Genomic DNA, 18,839 nt, shown 5'->3' with positions numbered 1-18,839 from the left:
GCAGTACAGTTAGTTTTTGCCCAGTCTGGCTTTCATCACGCAGGTTGCGTGCTTCTTTCTTTAGCTTTATTCTAGTCTCAGTTTGGGTTCTCATTTAATCTTTATTTAAATCTCAGCACAGCCTCAGTTAGCCGGTTAGTTTCCTTGTAGCTTCTTAGTTAGCCTGACTCCTTAGTTGTTAGCCTCTAGTGGCCAGTGCCTGTTTTGTGCCCTCAGTTTTGTAAATAAACTTTTTGTTGTGGATTTTCTGGTCTGCTGTGTCTCCTTGTTGTCCTGCATTTGAGGCCTGAACCACATGTATATGGATATTTTTTCGATCGGATATCTTTTCTCTCATTTAAAAAAAAACTCCGTCCACACCACAGAAATATCTCTGTCCATACGAAGAGGCCAAACTGAAAACGATCGCCTCTGAAGCCTGCAAGGCCATGCCTGGCCAATAAGTGGCAGGTTAGCAAAATGTGAAAACCATAGAAGAAGAACGTTATGAGCATGCACAGTCAAACACAGTGACTTGTTGCTGGGCGCTTGACGTCATCATGTCAACACCAGCTGCATTTAACACCGCTACACGGATCCACTCAACCGGATATTTTTTTATTTCTTCACTTTTTTATCCGTTTTTAAAAATCTCCGTTTACGTGGGTGAAATCTCCGTGTTCGTGTGGTTGGGAGGCCCAATCGGACAGAAAAATGCGCATTTAGGAATATATCCATATACGTGTGGTTCAGGCCTGAGTCTCTGATTTGCTCCGTGACAAACACGGTTGAACACGTACAAGTAAGTCAACTTAGACCACGCTTATCTCTTACTGCTAAAACTTATCACAAAGTAGCATTTGAAGTTAACCACATGCTGCAGACTGGAGAGCCATAGAGCCAAAAAAAAAACGTCAAAATGTTCAACAAATCTTACCTTTATTCATTGTAGATGCAACAGGTCATCTGATGTCAGATTAAAGCCGTTTGTCATAATGGAAAGTTAACCTGATGGCAGCTGGAAGTTTGATGCACATCTTACAATTAAACAATAAACAGCCTCAACATCTGATACTGAGTATATATCTGGCTTCTCCCATTTCATTTAACTCAAAGAAAAAGAGGAAGTAAAAAGAGACAAAATAAATGTTTGTCACTCAGGATTTACCCGGGATTTCCCATATTTCTCTGTTTTAGTCTTTATTTTCAACGTGACCTACAAAGATGGAGAACATTATTGTAAGGAGGATGAGGCGGAGACATCGGGAGAGTATTCATGGGTTTCAGTGACGTCACGTTCTTTTTGCGGCCGCCATCTTTAGGACCTAGCATCATCAATCGGTCCCGCAGAAAAATGGCAAGTCAGACGGTCATCGTTCTCGTCTCGGCTGAAGAAAAGCGACGATATTTAAAGAAAATCTGTATTTTAGAATTTGACCCTTTCTTAGTTTCCCCTGAATTACTAACTCCCCTTAAATCTGCATCAAAATTGCCAAATTTATCATTCGCCGATGTCTATGTTTATCTAATTCATAATACATCCCCGTATACAGCAAGTCCCTGAAGGCTTACAAGAGTACCGAAGCTTATCGATACTTCACCTCAGGATGGGTAACTGAGGCCAAAGTTTATCATCTGGAGGTTAAACACCTGTTTTTGATCATAGGAAAGGTAAGTTATATCATTATTCTCTCCTTTAATAGTTTTCTGCGTGATTAAAACAACCGCGAAAGTTACGTTCTCTAGCTTGTTTTTGGTTAGCTAAGTGTTTGTTTACCAATGCATCCGCTTGGTGTGCGGATAAAATGATTGTAAAAGTAGCGATTGTGTTGTCGGTTTTTGCCGTTTTAATTTAAGTTAATGTCAAAATATTAAGTGCTTCAGAATAAATGATCAGTAAACCTAATCATAAGATGGTATTCTTGCTCTTACAATAAAATTACATCACAGTTTTTGTGTGTTGTAATTAGTGCTGTCAGGGGATTAAAAAAATTAATCTAATTAATTACAGGATTTGTAATTAATCTAATTAATCGCATTTTAATCTCATATCTGCTTAGGGTCCCAAAATAAAGAATTTGAATTCCAGGACATTAAAATTACACCAAAAGACATTAAAAAACATTTAAAAATAAGGTGGGAATATTTACAACACATTTTTAGGTACCCTGAGGCATAAGGAACACATGAAAAAAGTGTTATGGTTCTATCTTTAAAAAATCTACACAGTCCTGCACCTAAAGGGGGCTTCAAACCGCCGCGCGGCAACGCGCTGCCTCCAGTTATTTTAATGAGGGTCGGGCGGCAGGCGGCAAGCGGTTTTGGTTGCGGCGGTTGGACCCAGAAGCGGTTGCCGCCCACGTGCACGCGCACAGATTTTCCCCTGCCGCCTGGAGTCCAGCGTGTTGAACTTTCTGGCGGCAGCCACCTGGGAACAGTCAATCACATCGAAGGAAAAAGAAAATCCGGAAATAGCAGGCTTCGCGGGGCAGAACGAGCAATGGAGGAGCTAATACTGCCGGTATCTGAATATCCAGAGCTCTACAATAATAATAAAATCTTTCATATGCACATCATAGAGTAAACAGAAACTGAAAGGTACTACTAGGGGGTACGTGTTTTTGAGGAGGGAGTGTTGTGAAGGACTTTTGGGCGGGCTCTGCTGTAACGTTCGCCGAATCACCTCTAGGTCGCTGCCGCCTGTTACCCCATGCTCATGCCGCGGCGGCAGGAGCCGCTTTGAAAAACGCTCTGCATTTCAGGGGCCTCTGCCGGCAGAGGAGCAGTTTTCGGGGCAGTTACCGCGCGGCGGTGTGAAGGGCGCTTAATATAAGCTGATTTGATTTTTAGTACGTTTTTTGCTTCTGTTCACATTTTTACTCGATGTGGACTCAATTTTCACTGCAATATGAACTTCTATACTTCTATGAGGACAGGAGAACCAGGGCTAAAGGCTAAAAACTGTGAGGAACTATGTACAAAACCCTTTTTTCAAGTCTTGGATCAAAGAAAAGTGAAGTATTTTCAGTTTAACATGCTCTGAACACACAAACTGTTGCTCATTGGTGCAGAGCAGCCCCAAGCTGAAACATGACACCAGGAAGATGGAAGGAAATTTTCAAAGAATTCTTTAGATTTAAATACAAGACCTTTTTCGATCATTCAGGGCTTGTTTGATGCAGTAGAAAGTGTAAAATTACCTGTTTTTTTACAGAATTGAGCTAGAGCAAACGGTTGATTTTCTGCAGATTTTCAAAAAGGACGTGCGAATAAATGAGATGTGGACGGCAGTCCCCTTAAAGGATAAGTTCGGTTTATACAGCTTTTACATTGTTTATAGAATGAAGTAGAACACAATACTCACCAAGAAGGTTTTCCTGATCCAAGCAGTGCTTCGGGAGATATTTAGATCCAAAATTGTGCAGCGGACGTCCGTATGATGGGATCCATCGGGGCATAGTCGGCGCCGCTCCTTAAAACGGCATTAATCATCCAAAAACTCATGTTTTTCACCAATATTCCATCATGGTCGGCTCTGAAATAGTCCTCTGCTGCAGTCTGTGTCACTCCAGACAGTCCTGTGCAGCTGTACTGACCTCTGAACTGATGAAGACTTTGTTTACGTTTGCCCCTCAAAGAAAGGAGTCAGTGCTCCAGAGAGTGCTTCGCAGTTTTAGGAGCGGCGCTGTCTATGCCCCGATGGATCCCATTATACGGATCCCATTATACGGACGTCCGCTGCACGATTTTGGATCTAAATATCTCCTGAAGCACTGCTTGGATCAGATAAGCCTTCTGGGTGAGTATTTTGTTTTATTTCCTTCTATAAACTATTTAAAAGCTGTATAAACCAAACTTATCCTTTAACAGCGCTCTCTCTTCCCCCCGGTTCAAAGCATGTTGCTAGATGTGATACATTCAAGGGACCGTCGGAAATTTGAAAACCTGCCGTCTTCTTCAGAAGCTGTCATCCAGACAGCTGTGTGCTGTCTTTTTGTCAGCTGTTTCCGGTAGTAGCTGGCGGGACAGATTGATCACGTGGTCTGTCCCGCCAACTACGCCCCCCGTTGCCTGACGGCCTCTGGAGAAGTGTGTCCCAGGTGTGCGAGAGCTGGAAGGCTCCTTCATCCTTGTTGATGGTGTCCTTTCCCCGTTTCCTGATCTCTATTGATTCTGTAATCCATCTTTTGTATTTGTTGCTTTCTGCTCCGATTATTGTAGATTTTTTCCAGTCCATTATGTGGTTTTCCCGTTTGCAGTGGTGTGATATTGCTGATTTTAAGTTTTCCTGATTTGCCTTTTTCTTGTCTGCCTGGGTGAGACGTGTTGCTGTTTGTTTTTCGCACTCCTTCTGATGTTCTTTTCTTCTTGTGCTGAAAGTTCTCCTCGTCTCCCCGATGTATGTTTTATTGCATGTTTTGCATGGTATGTTGTATATGACATTGCATTTATTATCCGGGTGTATTCTGTCCTTGGGGTGTACGAGTAACTGTCTGAGTTTAGTGTGAGGTTTGACGATTGTTCCAATGTTATGTTTCCTTACCATTTCCATTGGAACAATCGTCACAAACAGCAAGGTAAAAAATACCTTTTTTGTCTTTAAAAAGAACACTAGAGGAGTTAAGACCTGCATCTCTGATTAAAAGGATTTGCTATCCTCGTGCTTCCCAGTTCTCCACTGAGGCAACAAGGTACATAGATAAGTTTTACAGGAGACCTCTGCACAGGCCTACAGAGTCAGAAACATAAATACTGGTTGTTTCATTTGCTCTTCTACTCAGTATACCAGTAGGAATATCAAATGAAGATATTAAAATAGACAAGAGCATTAAAATTAAGAAAAAAGTAAGTAAGGAGGTTGCAACATTCAGAATCTCTTCAGTATTTGGTCTGATCTTGATTTTTATACTTGGGGGAGACATTTAACTTTACTCATCTACATGTGATGGGCAAACATTAGACTTTTGACCCCACTATATTTTTATGGACCCTCTTGTAACTGCCTACTTTTCCTCTGGAGTCAGCTGATGACTTTTCTCAAAAGTCTAATTAATGAGACTCACATTCTAGTAATTATTAATAGGCAGTCAACATCACTGAGAGAAAGTCATATTTTAATTCACATTTTGTTTTCCGATCTCTGTCAGATGGTGGTCAGGTGAGCGAGGAGAGGGCAAGGGCAAGCTATGTTGCCATGATGCAGGATCACCACAAAAACCTCCAAGTAAGGGTTTCAGGGTTCATTATCAACCCAGAACTACCTTGGATTGGAGCATCACCTGATGGTGTGGTTTCCTGTGCTTGCCATGGCGATGGTGTTTTAGAAATTAAGTGCCCCTTTGCCCCCTCAAAGAATGCTGCAGGGATCCATCATTTTGTCTTGGCATGGGAGAAGATGGGGTTATGACACTGAAGCACGACCACAAGTACATGCATCAGGTGCAGGTACAAATGCATGTAGCAGAGGTGAGCTACTGTGACTTCATGGATCCCATCTTCTTCCATGAGGCCTACAGCAAAGTGGTGGACTTTATCAAGAGAGGAGTGCTACCTGAGCTGCTGGGAAAATGGTACACAGCACCGCACCTCAGTCCCACAGACACCAACATCACTGAACAGCCACCTGAAGTGGGATGCTATTGTGGTCAACCTGCAGGCACAGATGCCATCACCTGCACATCAGGAAGCTGCAGATAGAAGTAATTTCACAAGTCCTGTCTTAAACTGATCCGGGTGCCAAAGACATGGAAGTGTGTAGAGTGCAGAAAACAAGTTTAGCAGTTTTACAGTCCAGTAGTTTTTATGTGCATAGTTCATTTTTTATTTGTTCCCTGCATGATGATTTTTATAAAATGGATATAAATTTGTTATTCTTGTATCTTCTATCAGCAATGGTAAGTCACAGTAGTTTGAGTAAATGTAATGAGTTTTTTTTAATTGTAAATCACTAATAGTTTCTGGCTCATATTTTACCTGCTGGGTGTAAGCCAAAAATACTTACCAGTGCCAGTCAAAATTTCCACATTGTGTTGGTCCTCTTATTATGTCTGTTGTGGAAAGAGACATAAATCAAGATAAACATCTGTTTGTAAAGTACATAATCAGTGTATGTTTTTCCCCATGATAGACATTCTGTGATGAAAAACAACTTTTTTTTTAAATCAACATAAGTCAAAATATATCTGATGCGAAACACAGGTCGTTTACTACACTGTACTTTTAAGCATCTGTATCAGCCAGTTTCACAATCGATTAATCTCTGGGAAATGATGACAGAGTTTAAATTTACGCAATGATCATAGGTTAAAAAAGTACAAGAATACTGAACTCAAGTTTACACATTATTTTAATTAGAATTTCAAATTATATTTGGATTATATTCACAACAAACATTTTTTCTTTAACAATATCATTCAAACTAAAAATTATGTGATAGTAACAAAACAGCATAAAAAAAACATTACAAACTATTTACAGCTTTCTTTGTGGCACAATGATACAGACACCCATGCTTCTCTGAGGGGACAACAGATGGGCAGATGTTACAAAGTGCAGCACACTCTGACCATCTTGTCCAGAGATGTAAAGTTCCCTGCCATTGGAGTCAGGCAGAGGGAAATGGGTATTGTGCTCTGTAAAATGGTGTATTTATTCCTTACAAGCCAAATGACCCGCTCAACATGGATCCAAACAGCTGCTAGTCCCCTTGAATCTTCCAGCTCACTTGGATGCAGTTGCTGTTTTCCTTTAGTGAAGGCAGGTATTTTGAGATAAGCACTGTACAAGCCCACAGCATCTCCTACAGTGAACCCTCGATCTGCTAGGACCACATCGCCAGGTGGCAGATTTTTCAGGTAGCCAGAGTTTTCAGTGATGTGCTTGTCACTTGTTCACTTGCCCTTTCTGAAACTGCTGACTTCTTCTGTCGTTGCTCAGGGGTTGCTTATGCAAACAGGCTCGGCACATAATCTGGGTGAGGAGGATTCTCATTCTTTTTACCTGCAGCAGTAGATCAAAATAAAAGGTTAAAACAACAGGCATTACATATTCAGAGTCGTACTTGAATTAAACTTAAACATAACTAAGTCATGTCAATAATCTGAACCAGTACAACAGCGTTGATTGATGGCGTGTTTCAAGTCTGTGAGTAATATTGTGATTGTTAGCATGCTAACTCTAGGCTATGTAGTTAGTCCCAGACTTAACTTACCTGAAATAAAGTGCTCAGCGCAGAGTCTGGAGTGTTCTGTGGGAGTCTAGTGGTCTCTTTTAATGGCAGCAATCCACCTCTGTCTTTTTTCATCGTTTTTGGGGATATTGTAAAATGTCAGTCCAATATTTTTACCTTTGGAGTTGTCACGACTGACCGCACAGCAAATAGATGGCATATTGACAGTGTACTTTCGGTCGCAGGACGGTTCTAAAGATGGCGCTGTTGAGACAGTGTGATGTCACATGAAATCCATGAATATCCTTGGGAGATGGTTTAAAGGGTGACAAAGTGAGGACGGACCAAAATGTCCTGACTTCTTAAAAATGTCCTCTGCCAGTTGGTCTAAAACTCATGTTGGTCCTCACAATTTTTTTTAACTACAAGAACACACACACACACTCTCACTCACACACACACTCTCACTCACACACACACACACACACACACACACACACACACACACACACATACATATATATATATATATATATATATATATATATATATATATATATATATATATATATATATATATATATATGTATGTATGTATGTATATTTACCTGAGCTTCATCACACCTGATCAGAGCCACAAGCCGTTCTCCACGACACACCACACTAATGCAGGAGTTCAGGCTAAAGGAGTATGGCGTGAATATAATAAACATGCATTCGGTCCAAGTACTACAGGGATGATACACAGCATGGTGGAAAGTACTCTACAAACGCACTGGGCCTCATTTACTAACAGCGAATATGTGCTTAAACTGTGCGTGCAAATATCTTAAGCACAAATCAGGGATTCATCAATATTTTCATACTTTTTTACGTTCACTTTAAAATCCAACATTTTTTCTAAACCTGAACTACAACTTTAACCTCAGGACACACAGCATTACCTATAGTCGATCAGGGCCTGATCTTCTAAAGGTCATCGTGTGTAAAAACACATGCCAACTTGGTAGCATGTGCAAAGCTGATTTACTAACCGAGTACAGCGTTGATTGTGTCGGTTAGATGAGCAAAACAGCATGTGCAAACCATTTAGCGTGTTTTCCTTCACAAATGTGCAGAATATATGCAGATCATCTGAAGTCGGGAAGTCTAGGAGGAGGAGATGCAAATGCGATCATTTAGCGCTCGCAGATCAATCAATCAATCTTTATTTGTATAGCACCAAATCATAACAAACGTTCTCTCAAGACACCTTACAAAACCATTTGCCTCATTCTTGAGAGTCAGGACAAAACACTTTTAATAACGCTTTTTTACACAATGCATCCTACATTTGTTAAAGTTACATATTTTTGAAGAGAAGGAGCTTATCTGAATAGCCATGTAAAGGAACAGGTTCTAAATGAAAACAGATTTTTAACAAATAAACATGTTTCCCTCTAGAACCCAATTTGTGTCAACTCCGTCAGACATATAGTGTGTCCCAAATGGCATACTTCCATACTCAAAATTTTGAGTATACTACGTCAAAATGAAAAACAGTGTGCATAGTATGCGAAAAATGAGTATGCAAAAGTACCCGGATAATGTACTCAAATCGGCCTGGATTCTGAGTATGCAGCTGTGGACACTCAACGCACTCATTTCCTCCTCTGGCAGCAATGGCGGAAGAGAGCTGTGACCGTTCGCTCAGCACGGTAAAAATACAAATAAACAATACATACCGGGACATCTTCAGCCAGTAGGAGGAGGAGGAGATGTTGTTGGCGCCGATTACAGCAAAGCGCGATTGAAATTCATTGTTATTACAATGAAAGATGGTAAGATCTTGATATTTTGATTGTGTTATTAGCTGTGTTCAATATACTACTGAAAAGGCTTTGAAAATTTACGGGCAAATAGTGACGGTATTTAGCAGAAATGCGCTGGAAGACGGTCACAATTAGACGTAGAAGAAGAAGAGGTCGACATCATGTTGTCATTTCCGGTAAGTACAACGCTCGGCAGTATGCGATTTGAAACAGCACTACACCCTCAAATTTGCGTACTAAGCCAGTGAGTATGTAGTATTCTTGGTATACTCAATTTGAAAATTTTGAGTACACAGTATGGAAGTATGTGATTTGAGACACACTGATACTTCAAAGTATGGAATTTTAATTCTTTCAGTCCAACAAGAATCTAAAGTTCCAAATTATGTGGAAATTGTGCTTAGATACTCTGGTATTCAAAAATATTTAGTATGTTAACTAAAATTGGGATTTCAGATTATTTCCAAAACCTAGTTTACCAAATATTGGGATTTTCAAACTTTGTTTTTGATTTTATGATCATAAAGGCAATTTTCTTAAATAAATAAGGGATAAGAAGATGTAGTTCAGTGGGTTCTTAAAGACATTAACAACATATACTGAAGAAAGATTTTATTTTATTTCATTTTATCAAAATTCACAAAAAGATATATCTGACGGTGTTGACAAAGGTCTGACGGTGTTCACAAAAAACTTACAGTGTTCACAAAAAACTAACAGTGTTAAAAAAATGTGTGCAGGAGATTGGAGATTTATGAACACATTTCTTTTGTGTGCACAACAGATTTAAAACTAACCACTAACCTTTAATCGAACATACTCCACTTCATTTTAACTAAACACTACATACACAGTATCCATTGAAAAGTAGGGACTCTTTGTCTCACTTTGTCTAACCTTAACTCATTCCTTCTTGAGCAACAGAGGTTGGACATGCTCACGCTCCATGAAGTCTACCACGTCAGGGGCTATGCTGTAGATCTCTTATGTTCTTGATCTGACTGGTACGGCATTTCTCGTTATTTTCACAATGATGTCTTCAACTGGGCAGAAACAGACATCCTTGCTGTCAAGTTTAGGTTGAACCCTTGCTGTTGGACCATGGGAATGCAGAAACTTTCACATTGGGGATAGAACGATTATCGGCCGTGCCGATTATCGGGGCCGATACTTGGCATTTTGGGGCATATCGGCATCTGTCTTTTTTGTAATCCGACGGCCAATATGAAACCCATTCAGAACTGTTGTTGCAGCTCTAATGCAGCCGCGCTTAGCATCGTGAATATCTTACTGTCTATGAGCTTATTTTAACTTCCACGGACAAAAAAATCACTCCTCTTATCAATACCCACAGGAAAAAGTTTTTCTGCCTCTTAAAAATGATAAGAAATGTTTTCCACTGCAGAAATTCAGGAGCTGCTCGTTGATACTTCTCTGCACAGTTTCTCTGTCTACTCTATGGAAGCCCTAGATGGTCAAAACCATAACAATCAGTCATGTAAAACCAAACAGAAAAGTAATTCAAAAGGCAGCACAAACTCAATTCTTTCAAGTTTTATTGCAGTTACATTGAAATTTTGGAAAACTTTGTTTACTGTAAAAAACTGAGGCGGTTTATTTATTTTAAGTTTTCATTTAACTTTATAAAACAGGCTGCTGAGCCTGGGGGCTGTTTAATAAACTCATGCTTGAAGGCATTTGGATGCAGAAGTGTTGGGGTTTGTTTTGCTCAAAAGTTTCACGCCAATATTTTCACTTTAACAGCCGATTAATATCGGCTAAAAATATCGGTTATCGGCCTCCTTGCCCACTAATAATCGGTATTGGCAGCGGCCCCAAAAAAATCCATATTGGTCTATCTCTACTTTTTTGTCTTGAACTCTTTTCTTCCACCTTTGTCTTTCCTTCTCTTGCATGTCTTTTTTGCTCTCTTGGTCACTGTTAATTTTTTCTCTTCTCTTTTGCTGGTACTCTCTATTTCTTCTTCTTTGCTCCTAAACTGACAATTTATCTAGCCTTACTTCTCTAAAAAAAAAGAAAAATAGAAATAATAATTATTCTTGTTTTACATATAAATGCAGCAAGAGTTACAAAACAATAACCAGACCACAGCCTGCCCATTCCCTACAAGTCAGAAGTGTAGGTTATACACTATAGTTAAATAATGTATTGCATGCTATAAATGTACATTCATGTGTAAATAAATCTCTGAAAAATCATTTAAAACCTTTTCTATGTTCACAGATAACAATATTTAGGACATTAAGAGGTAATAGGTGGATTTGTCAACTCATCAGCTTACATGTCAACTCCGTCAGATGTAGAAACTGACGGAGTTGACGTCTGACGGAGTTGGCATAGGGACATGCATTTTCCCTCCAAAACATGTACTGTACACTGCAGCTAGCTTATTTTTCCCTCAGCTGTTAGCTGTCTCAGTAACCTCACTAAAATACTTAAATTCAATCCACAATTGTTTAATAAAATGCACCATAATGGAGAGATGGAGTTCACATGATCCAGCTGTGACGATAGGAATATTGACATTGTTGGTCTAAAAGATCTATAAATGTAAAACTTACCAGAGTATATGTGGTAGTGTTAAATTCAGCACAGACAGAAAGATGACAAGGGGTCCTCAGGGGCATAGCTGACCATGCTATTCCCTGATTAAATTAGGTTTTATAAAAAATCTGACGGAGTTGACAGAAACTAAGGACCAAACTTAAATAGGCAGATTTTTACTGAAAATATTATTTGACGGTCACTTAATACATTGTTTTATATATTAAAAAACATTCTTTTATAATTGATGTATATTAGTTTACAATTGTTGATATTTTCAAAGGCTTTTAGGCTCGTCATTACTATGACTAAGTGCTAAGGACAAGATCAATAACATGGACCTTTTAACCTCAGATTAAAGTTTTGTGTAAATTTACCCCCCAAAATACACATTTTTGCAAAAAAAAAAAAAAATGTTATGGGTATACACAGGTCATTTGGATTCACCCTTTAAAGTGAGTCAATCATGTTGAAAGTCTTGATTTTTTTATGTCAATCAGACTTTTCTCTGTAGGACATGTTTTGACCCAACTTTCAAGAATCAGTGATTTACAGGTCTAGACCCGTAAATGTTAATAAAATTTTATTAGCAGAAATCCAACATGAAACAAAGATAAGGAGTCTTGTCTCATCTCAACCCACCATGAGTACAGGACTTTGCAGCATTTAGCAAGTTAAAATGGCAAGGAAAAACCTCGGACAGAACCAGACTCATGTTAGACAGACATCTGAGGAGAGTGTGTTGGGGTTAGAGAGAGACAGATAGAGGAGGGAGAGAGTGGGAGAGAGAAGTATAGAGGCCGGGGGGTGACAGAGAGAGAGGGATACACACACACACACACACACACACACACAAAGGGAGAGAGAGACACACAAACACAGACATAGTCTGAAGTTTGGCGCTGTGGTTACAGTTAAGGTGAAACCAGCAGGCCATTCCCAGCAATAATCCAAAGCCGTAGCAGCTGGAGTCTGACAGGAGCACAGCAGCAGGACGTCCACTTCACAGATCCCCAGGAACCTACAAGACAAACTCAGAGCCTTCCAGAGAGATGTATGGTCAGTAATCATAACAGGACATTAAGACTGGAAGTTAGACAGATAGAGAGGGAAACAGGAGTCCTGTGTGTCAGTTCCCCCCAGCAGTCTAAACCTATAGCAGCATGACTAAGAGCTGGTTCAGAACTGATCCAGCTCTAACTGTAAGCTTTATCAAAAAAGGAAAGTTTTAAGTCTACTCTTAAAAGTTGAGAGTGTCTGCTCCCGGACCTCAACCGGTAAGTTATTCCAAAGAAGAGGAGCCTGATAACTAAAGGCTCAACCTCCCATACTACTTTTAGAGACCCTAGGTACAACGAGCAGACCTGCATGTTGAGAACGCAAAGACCTAGATGAAAAATACGGAACAATCAAGTCTTTGAGATACGATGGCCTGATGCCAGTAAGCGCTTTGTAAGTCAGAAGAAGAATTTTAAACTCTATCCTAGATTTTATAGGTAACCAGTGTAGAGACGCTAACACTGAAGAGATGTGCTCTCTCCTCCCAGTCCAAGTCAGTACCCGAGCTGCAGTGTTCTGAACCAGCTGAAGATTCCTAATAGACTTATTAGGACAGCCGGATAAAAGAGAGTTACAGTAGTCCAGCCTAGAAGAAACAAAGGCATGGACTAGTTTCTCAGCATCGCTGTGAGACAAGATGTGTCTGATTCTCTTGATATTGCGAAAATGGAAAAAAATGCCGTCATTGAGACCTGTTGGTTGTGCGAGTTAAAGGACAGGTCCTGATCCAAAAGAACTCCCAGGTTCCTGACAGTGGTGCTGGAAACCAAGCTGAAGTCATCCGAGGCAGCGATGTTGTTCAAGAAAGCTTCTCTGAGATGTTTAGGTCCAAGAACAATGACTTCAGTCTTCTCTGAGTTCAGCAGTAAGAAGTTTCTGCTCATCCAGGACCTTGCGTCTTTGAGGCATGCTTCAAGTTTAGATAAACGGTTGGTTTCTTCAGGCTTAATTGACAAGTAAGAGAGTGATTTATCAAACCTGAAACTGTTAGCAGGTGCTGTTTTTGAATCTATATTTAACAAATTTAAAAGGCAGGTACAAACTGGTGAAGTGTTAAAATACAGCTGCGGTCATTGTGTAGAGAAGGAAGCAGAGGTTGTAGACATGCACCGATCGATCAGCTGGCCAATACATCGGTGCCAATTTCCTTAATTTTGGATGATCGGTGATCAGCCCACCCTTACATATTGTACTGACTATGCTGTTGATGTTCATGTTATGCAAGGGTTAACTGTTTCATGAGTATGGGAGGGGGAGCCAAGGGGGAGCGCATGCGTGCGAGAGAGAGAGAGGGGCGTTTGGTTGTTGTTGCCTGAGAGTGGAGAGAGTATGCTCTGCATGAGTTGTGGCTGAGACAACAGCTTGTTCGTTGTTTTTGTTAAATAAAAGACCCGAAAGAGAACCGAGGCTTCCAGGGGGGTATTCCACGAAGCTGGCTAAAAAAGGCTGGGCTATCGCCGGTAAGCGTGGCTTGAATTAGCGGCCACTTTAATCTTAGCTGCAACTTCGATTGTAGAAATGACCAAATCATGTCAAAACTGAGAGCGGAGACGTTTCCCTCAGCGGAGAAAAAACTCCTCATGGAGTCGTATGATGACTATAAGGTGAAAATCACATAAAAGGGTGACACAGTGGCAATTAATAAAGCCAGAGAAGCTGCTGGTCAAGAATATCATGCTTATGTGTCAAATCAACACTGACTGTTTCTGCTGAGTTTGATGACCTTTTTTCTTCTCACTCTGAAGCTCCTCACACTGCTGTGGCCCAGAGGAGATTGGTCTTGATTAAATTAAAGCTGTTCATATATATAGGCCTATATACTTCATGGGGTGATGTTTCATCAAACACTGACTAAAACAGCATAAGACATAGACTTTTCCGTTGCTAGGCGCTGCCCAAGCAGCTGCCTGTTGCGGCAGCTCTCTCGTCTTTGTCCGTTTTTTGTAATTATCTTCATCTCTTTGTATGGTTCACTGTCGGCCAAGGACACTAAACTTTTTGTGGCTTCGGCGATATTTTTTTACTATTTTTCTCCTGTGTTTGTCTGGAGATCCTACATGTAACCATGGCTGCATTGCTTACATGCGAAATTAGCTGTTAGCAGCCTGTAGCATGTCAATGCTAACTAGTGTAGGCCTCGATGATTTCACTCGTGCTGAGGAGGAGGAGGTGAGGACCATGTGCAGGTTCTCGGATGTGAGCTGGGAGGTGACGACGTGGACCTGTCCTTCCATCCATCGTTGTTGGGAACATGGGACCTAGCCCCGGGGGATGGATAAGCTAGCTGTGCTAACCCAGCGGCATCGTGCTGTTCACGGTCGTGGCTGACGGAGCTGACATCGGACGCCGGCCCCACATTGGAGGAGCTTCGCCTGCTGTGGGCAGACAGGATCCAGGAGACAGAGACTGAACAGACTGCTGAAGAAGCTCAGTCCTGGACCCTGTGGAGGTGGAGACTGGCTGAACTGGAGAGTGGTGGACGAGTGGTGGACGGGAAGTCGTCATCTAATTTCTTATGGACCTTTTTGCACTTTCTATACTCTTTCTTACTTTTGTTTTCTTAAATGCTGCGGTGACTCCTGAATTTCCCCTCGGGGATAAATAAAGTATTTTCTATTCTATTCTATTTCTATAAGACATACTTTATTAAAATATTACTAATATAATAATGGTAATAATTATAATTATAATAATTTAATAATACTTTATTAAAACAGCAGAAAAAGACATGTAGATGAGATATTAGAGATGATTCAGCTGTCAGATGAGATGGGTCAGTGATACAGTGCTCTCTATCTAAATAAGGGGAAGACATTAAGTTATGTCACCATGTGGAATCACCTTTACATTATCATCATGATCCGAATGGACCTCTGGTAAAGGAGGGTATTTCTATGGAAAATTGTGGCTGTTGTCACCTTTTATATCATAAGACAATTTGTGTCTTTATTCTGTTATATGTTGACTGTACTTTGAGGTTGACAGAAGAAAGAAAATCAGATAATTTTAAATAGTTACCACTGGTGGGATCGAACCCACGCTGCAAGTAAAATATGGATCACCGTGCATCTATGTCCTACCCTCTAACCACTCAGCCACTGACTTTCCTGTGTAACGTAAGTCAGGCTGGGACCTGGTTTCGCAGCTCTGACCTAGTCTCCAACTTTAACCCCCCCAAGGAAGGAGAGGTAATAAAGCAAGTTTGGAAAAAACAGACCTCTGCGCTAAAGTGGTTTTCTCCCGAAGTCTGCCTCATCCCTTCCTCTGATGTTTGCAAGACTATAAAACATTAAGACATCGCTGTAAATTCGAAGACTTTTCGTTGACACCTGGCGGACATGTGAAACTGTACAGACATCCTTCTCTCAGGGAGAGGCTGGAGAGACCTCTCAGCCTCCACCTAGTATCTTGTGACCCTTGACCTTTCTCTCTGGGAACAGGAGAGAAGGAATGCCAGGAGAAGATCTGATACCCTCCTTCTCCTCAAAGACAAAGACTCTTTGATTCACACAGTTGAGAACAGCACAAAGATGATGTTTTTACACTAAGACTTACATGTACATCTTCACCTTTGCAAACATGTACTGTGTAATGACAATCATTGATAATGTGCGTGTGAAAACTGCTGTCTTTCCATTGTAACATCTTGATTTTTATTTTATTGGGTTCTTAAAGAGGAAAACCTATCATGTTTAGTCTTGATGTGAAGCTTAAATCATAAGAAATGTGATTTTGACCATTACATGTAGGAATCTCTTTACAGTCTAAAGTTATAGTTAGTTAGTGATCTCTGGGACAATCTGATCCACGTGCAGAAAGATGAGACATTGAGGGGCGTCAGCATAAAGTGACCTCACTGACTCGGCGGGAAAAGCTGAGTAAAACTCCACACCAGGACAAGAACTTTGGCTCTTTCTTCTACCCTCCTTCCAGGAGGCTAGGCTCTCTCCTTTTATCCTTCTACATGAAGGCTCTTGCTCTTTCCTCTTTCTTCTACCCTTCTTCCAGGAGGCTAGGCTCTCTTCCTTCCTTCCTCCTTCCTTCATCCAGAAGGCTCTTCTTCTTCCTCTGCTCCTGAACCTACACACGTCTTTAACAACTTTGCTCCCGGAACTGGCACCGCACCTTCCAGCTCCGAACTTAGCACCGGCTCCAGACTCTACAGGCTGAGACGCAAGTCACCTCAGCCCGACTGCATCCAGTCATCCGTCTCTCCCTGAGACACCCAGCTGATCGATGGGGATTCCCCCTCACGCGCTGACGTCAGGAGACGAGTGCTGCTCACTGCTTTCCCTGCGGTGATTCAACTTTGGAACTCTGCCAAAGTTCCAACCCGGCGCCCGGCATCATCGCCGCTGGTCCAGCTCCCCCTGCCGCTGTGAGAATCGACGCTACGGACTCCACTCATCGGACACCATCTTCGTGACACTCCGCTGACCTGCAACAGACTTCCTGTGACCGCAACCAACCTCTCTGTCACCCTCCACATCTGCAGCGGGACTCAGCCACCTCTGTCGCCGCCTCCTCTCTCACCCTCGGCCTCAGAACTCGTGTAAGACAATCTTGCATTTCACTGGTATATCGTGGTCAATGCCCCAGAGATCTTGGGTGGGTTAGGTAGTTTATGTGGGTTGGTTTATGTCATTTTTATTCCATTTATTCAGGTTTTTATGATCAGTTTCACTTTCTATTCCTCATTGCATTTATCCTTTTATATCTTTCACATGTTCATTTATTCATGCACATTTTCCTCTTTTTATTAGTAAATAAACTTTCCATATATAAAGAAACTGCTTTCTGTCTTTGTGTGGTTGAGATTAACGGCCTCTGTACACCGTTCAAAAGAATTCACGTTTGATGTAGCGGCCTTTTTGATATAGAGACCTGATAATTGATAATTCTATGAATTATTAACTCACAAATTCTTACAGTAAACCTTTCTAAAGTTTCCCTGTTTTCTCTAAACTGGGTGGTGCCCCGACTTAAATTTAAACTCACATATTGTAAGTTTAAATGTCTTTTTGAAAGTTATACTTTCGCTCCGGTGGAATGCTGGCATTCTGCTGTTAATAATTAACTAGTCATTCTTTGACACCGATTCACGCTACACCTGTGACAGGGACACACGGTATACTATCTGACATGTCTTGATTCACGGTTATTCCAGTCTAGTGTAACTGGGGCGGTTCACCTGTCAAAGGATAGCGCAGGTGTCCTAAAGCGAGCTCAGGGAGGACAGAAACCTCCTGTGGAGCTGAAGGACAAAAGCTCGCTTGATCCTGATTTTCAGTATGAATACAGACCGTGAAAGCGGAGCCTCACGATCCTTCTGACTTTTTGGGTTTTAAGCAGGTGTCAGAAAAGTTACCAAAAGGTCTCAGTTTATGTTTCTGAACAAGAACATCAAATATTACAGGTATAGATTAATTTAATGTGGCACCTGCAGTTCACAAGGCGTCTTTCAGAAGCCCGTCAGACCTTCTCTGAGACGCAGCTACGGTAAGCCTGACGTTTAGCCTGACCGGGACCAGGCTAGTCGCACTGGCTAATTTACCATGATTACCAAGCCACGGTAGCCCCAAGCCTCGTTTGTGGAACCCAACTCTCGCTAAAGTTAGTGAGGCTAACTCAAATAAGCCAGGCTTTGAGCTAAGCCAGCTTCGTACGAATACCCCCCACATGACTTTCCTGCAGTTAGGGGCATTACAATATGACACTGATCCTCCAGGAAGGTCTGACAGCCAGTCATTGTTGCTTTTTGCTCTGAGACCTAAAACGCAGGACACTTTATTGGTTGTTTAAGTTAAAACATCGAGATTTTATTGTTTCACAGGTATTGTTTATGACTTGCAATAAAATAAGATTGGCACATTGAAAGTATATGCTGGCAGTTATGAAAAATAAAAATCGGTATCAGCCCAAATTGGTATTGGCAGGTTAGGCTTTTAAAAGATGGGTGATTGGTGATCCGCCAGAAAATTGTGATCGGTGCACCCCTAGTTTGTAGGTGTTCTGGCCTGGTTTCGCCCCAACTTTCACCCCCAACGAAGAAGAGGTAATTAAAAGCAAGTTTTCCTGACAAAAGGCCTCTGCTGGAGTGGTTTCCTGTCCAAGTTTGCTCCATTCCCTGATGTTCGTGAAACCATAAAACATTGGGAAGCCATTATAAATCTAAGGACTTTTAGTTTACTTCCAGTGGACATGTAAAACTCTGCCGACATACTTTATTCCGCTACAGTCTGTGGTTCCTGACATCC

General features: G+C 41.2%; 1 protein-coding gene across 1 annotated transcript in view; it reads right to left on the bottom strand.

The window, feature by feature from the left end:
* Positions 1 to 2,266: 2,266 nt before the first annotated feature.
* Positions 2,267 to 18,839, bottom strand: part of LOC141795209 (uncharacterized) — a 71,249-nt gene continuing 54,676 nt past the window's right edge. The window contains exon 5 of the mRNA XM_074676017.1: positions 2,267 to 2,407. Coding sequence (XP_074532118.1) covers positions 2,267 to 2,407 — 141 coding nt within the window. The remainder of the gene's footprint in view (positions 2,408 to 18,839) is intronic.

This window comes from Halichoeres trimaculatus, unplaced genomic scaffold, assembly GCF_033239565.1.
Source record: "Halichoeres trimaculatus isolate MK-OKI-2021-1 unplaced genomic scaffold, fHalTri1.1 fHalTri1_scaffold_8, whole genome shotgun sequence".
NCBI lineage: Eukaryota > Metazoa > Chordata > Actinopteri > Labriformes > Labridae > Halichoeres > Halichoeres trimaculatus.
The sequence above is the reverse complement of the archived record's forward strand: the minus strand, read 5'-3'. Positions and strand labels throughout refer to the sequence as shown.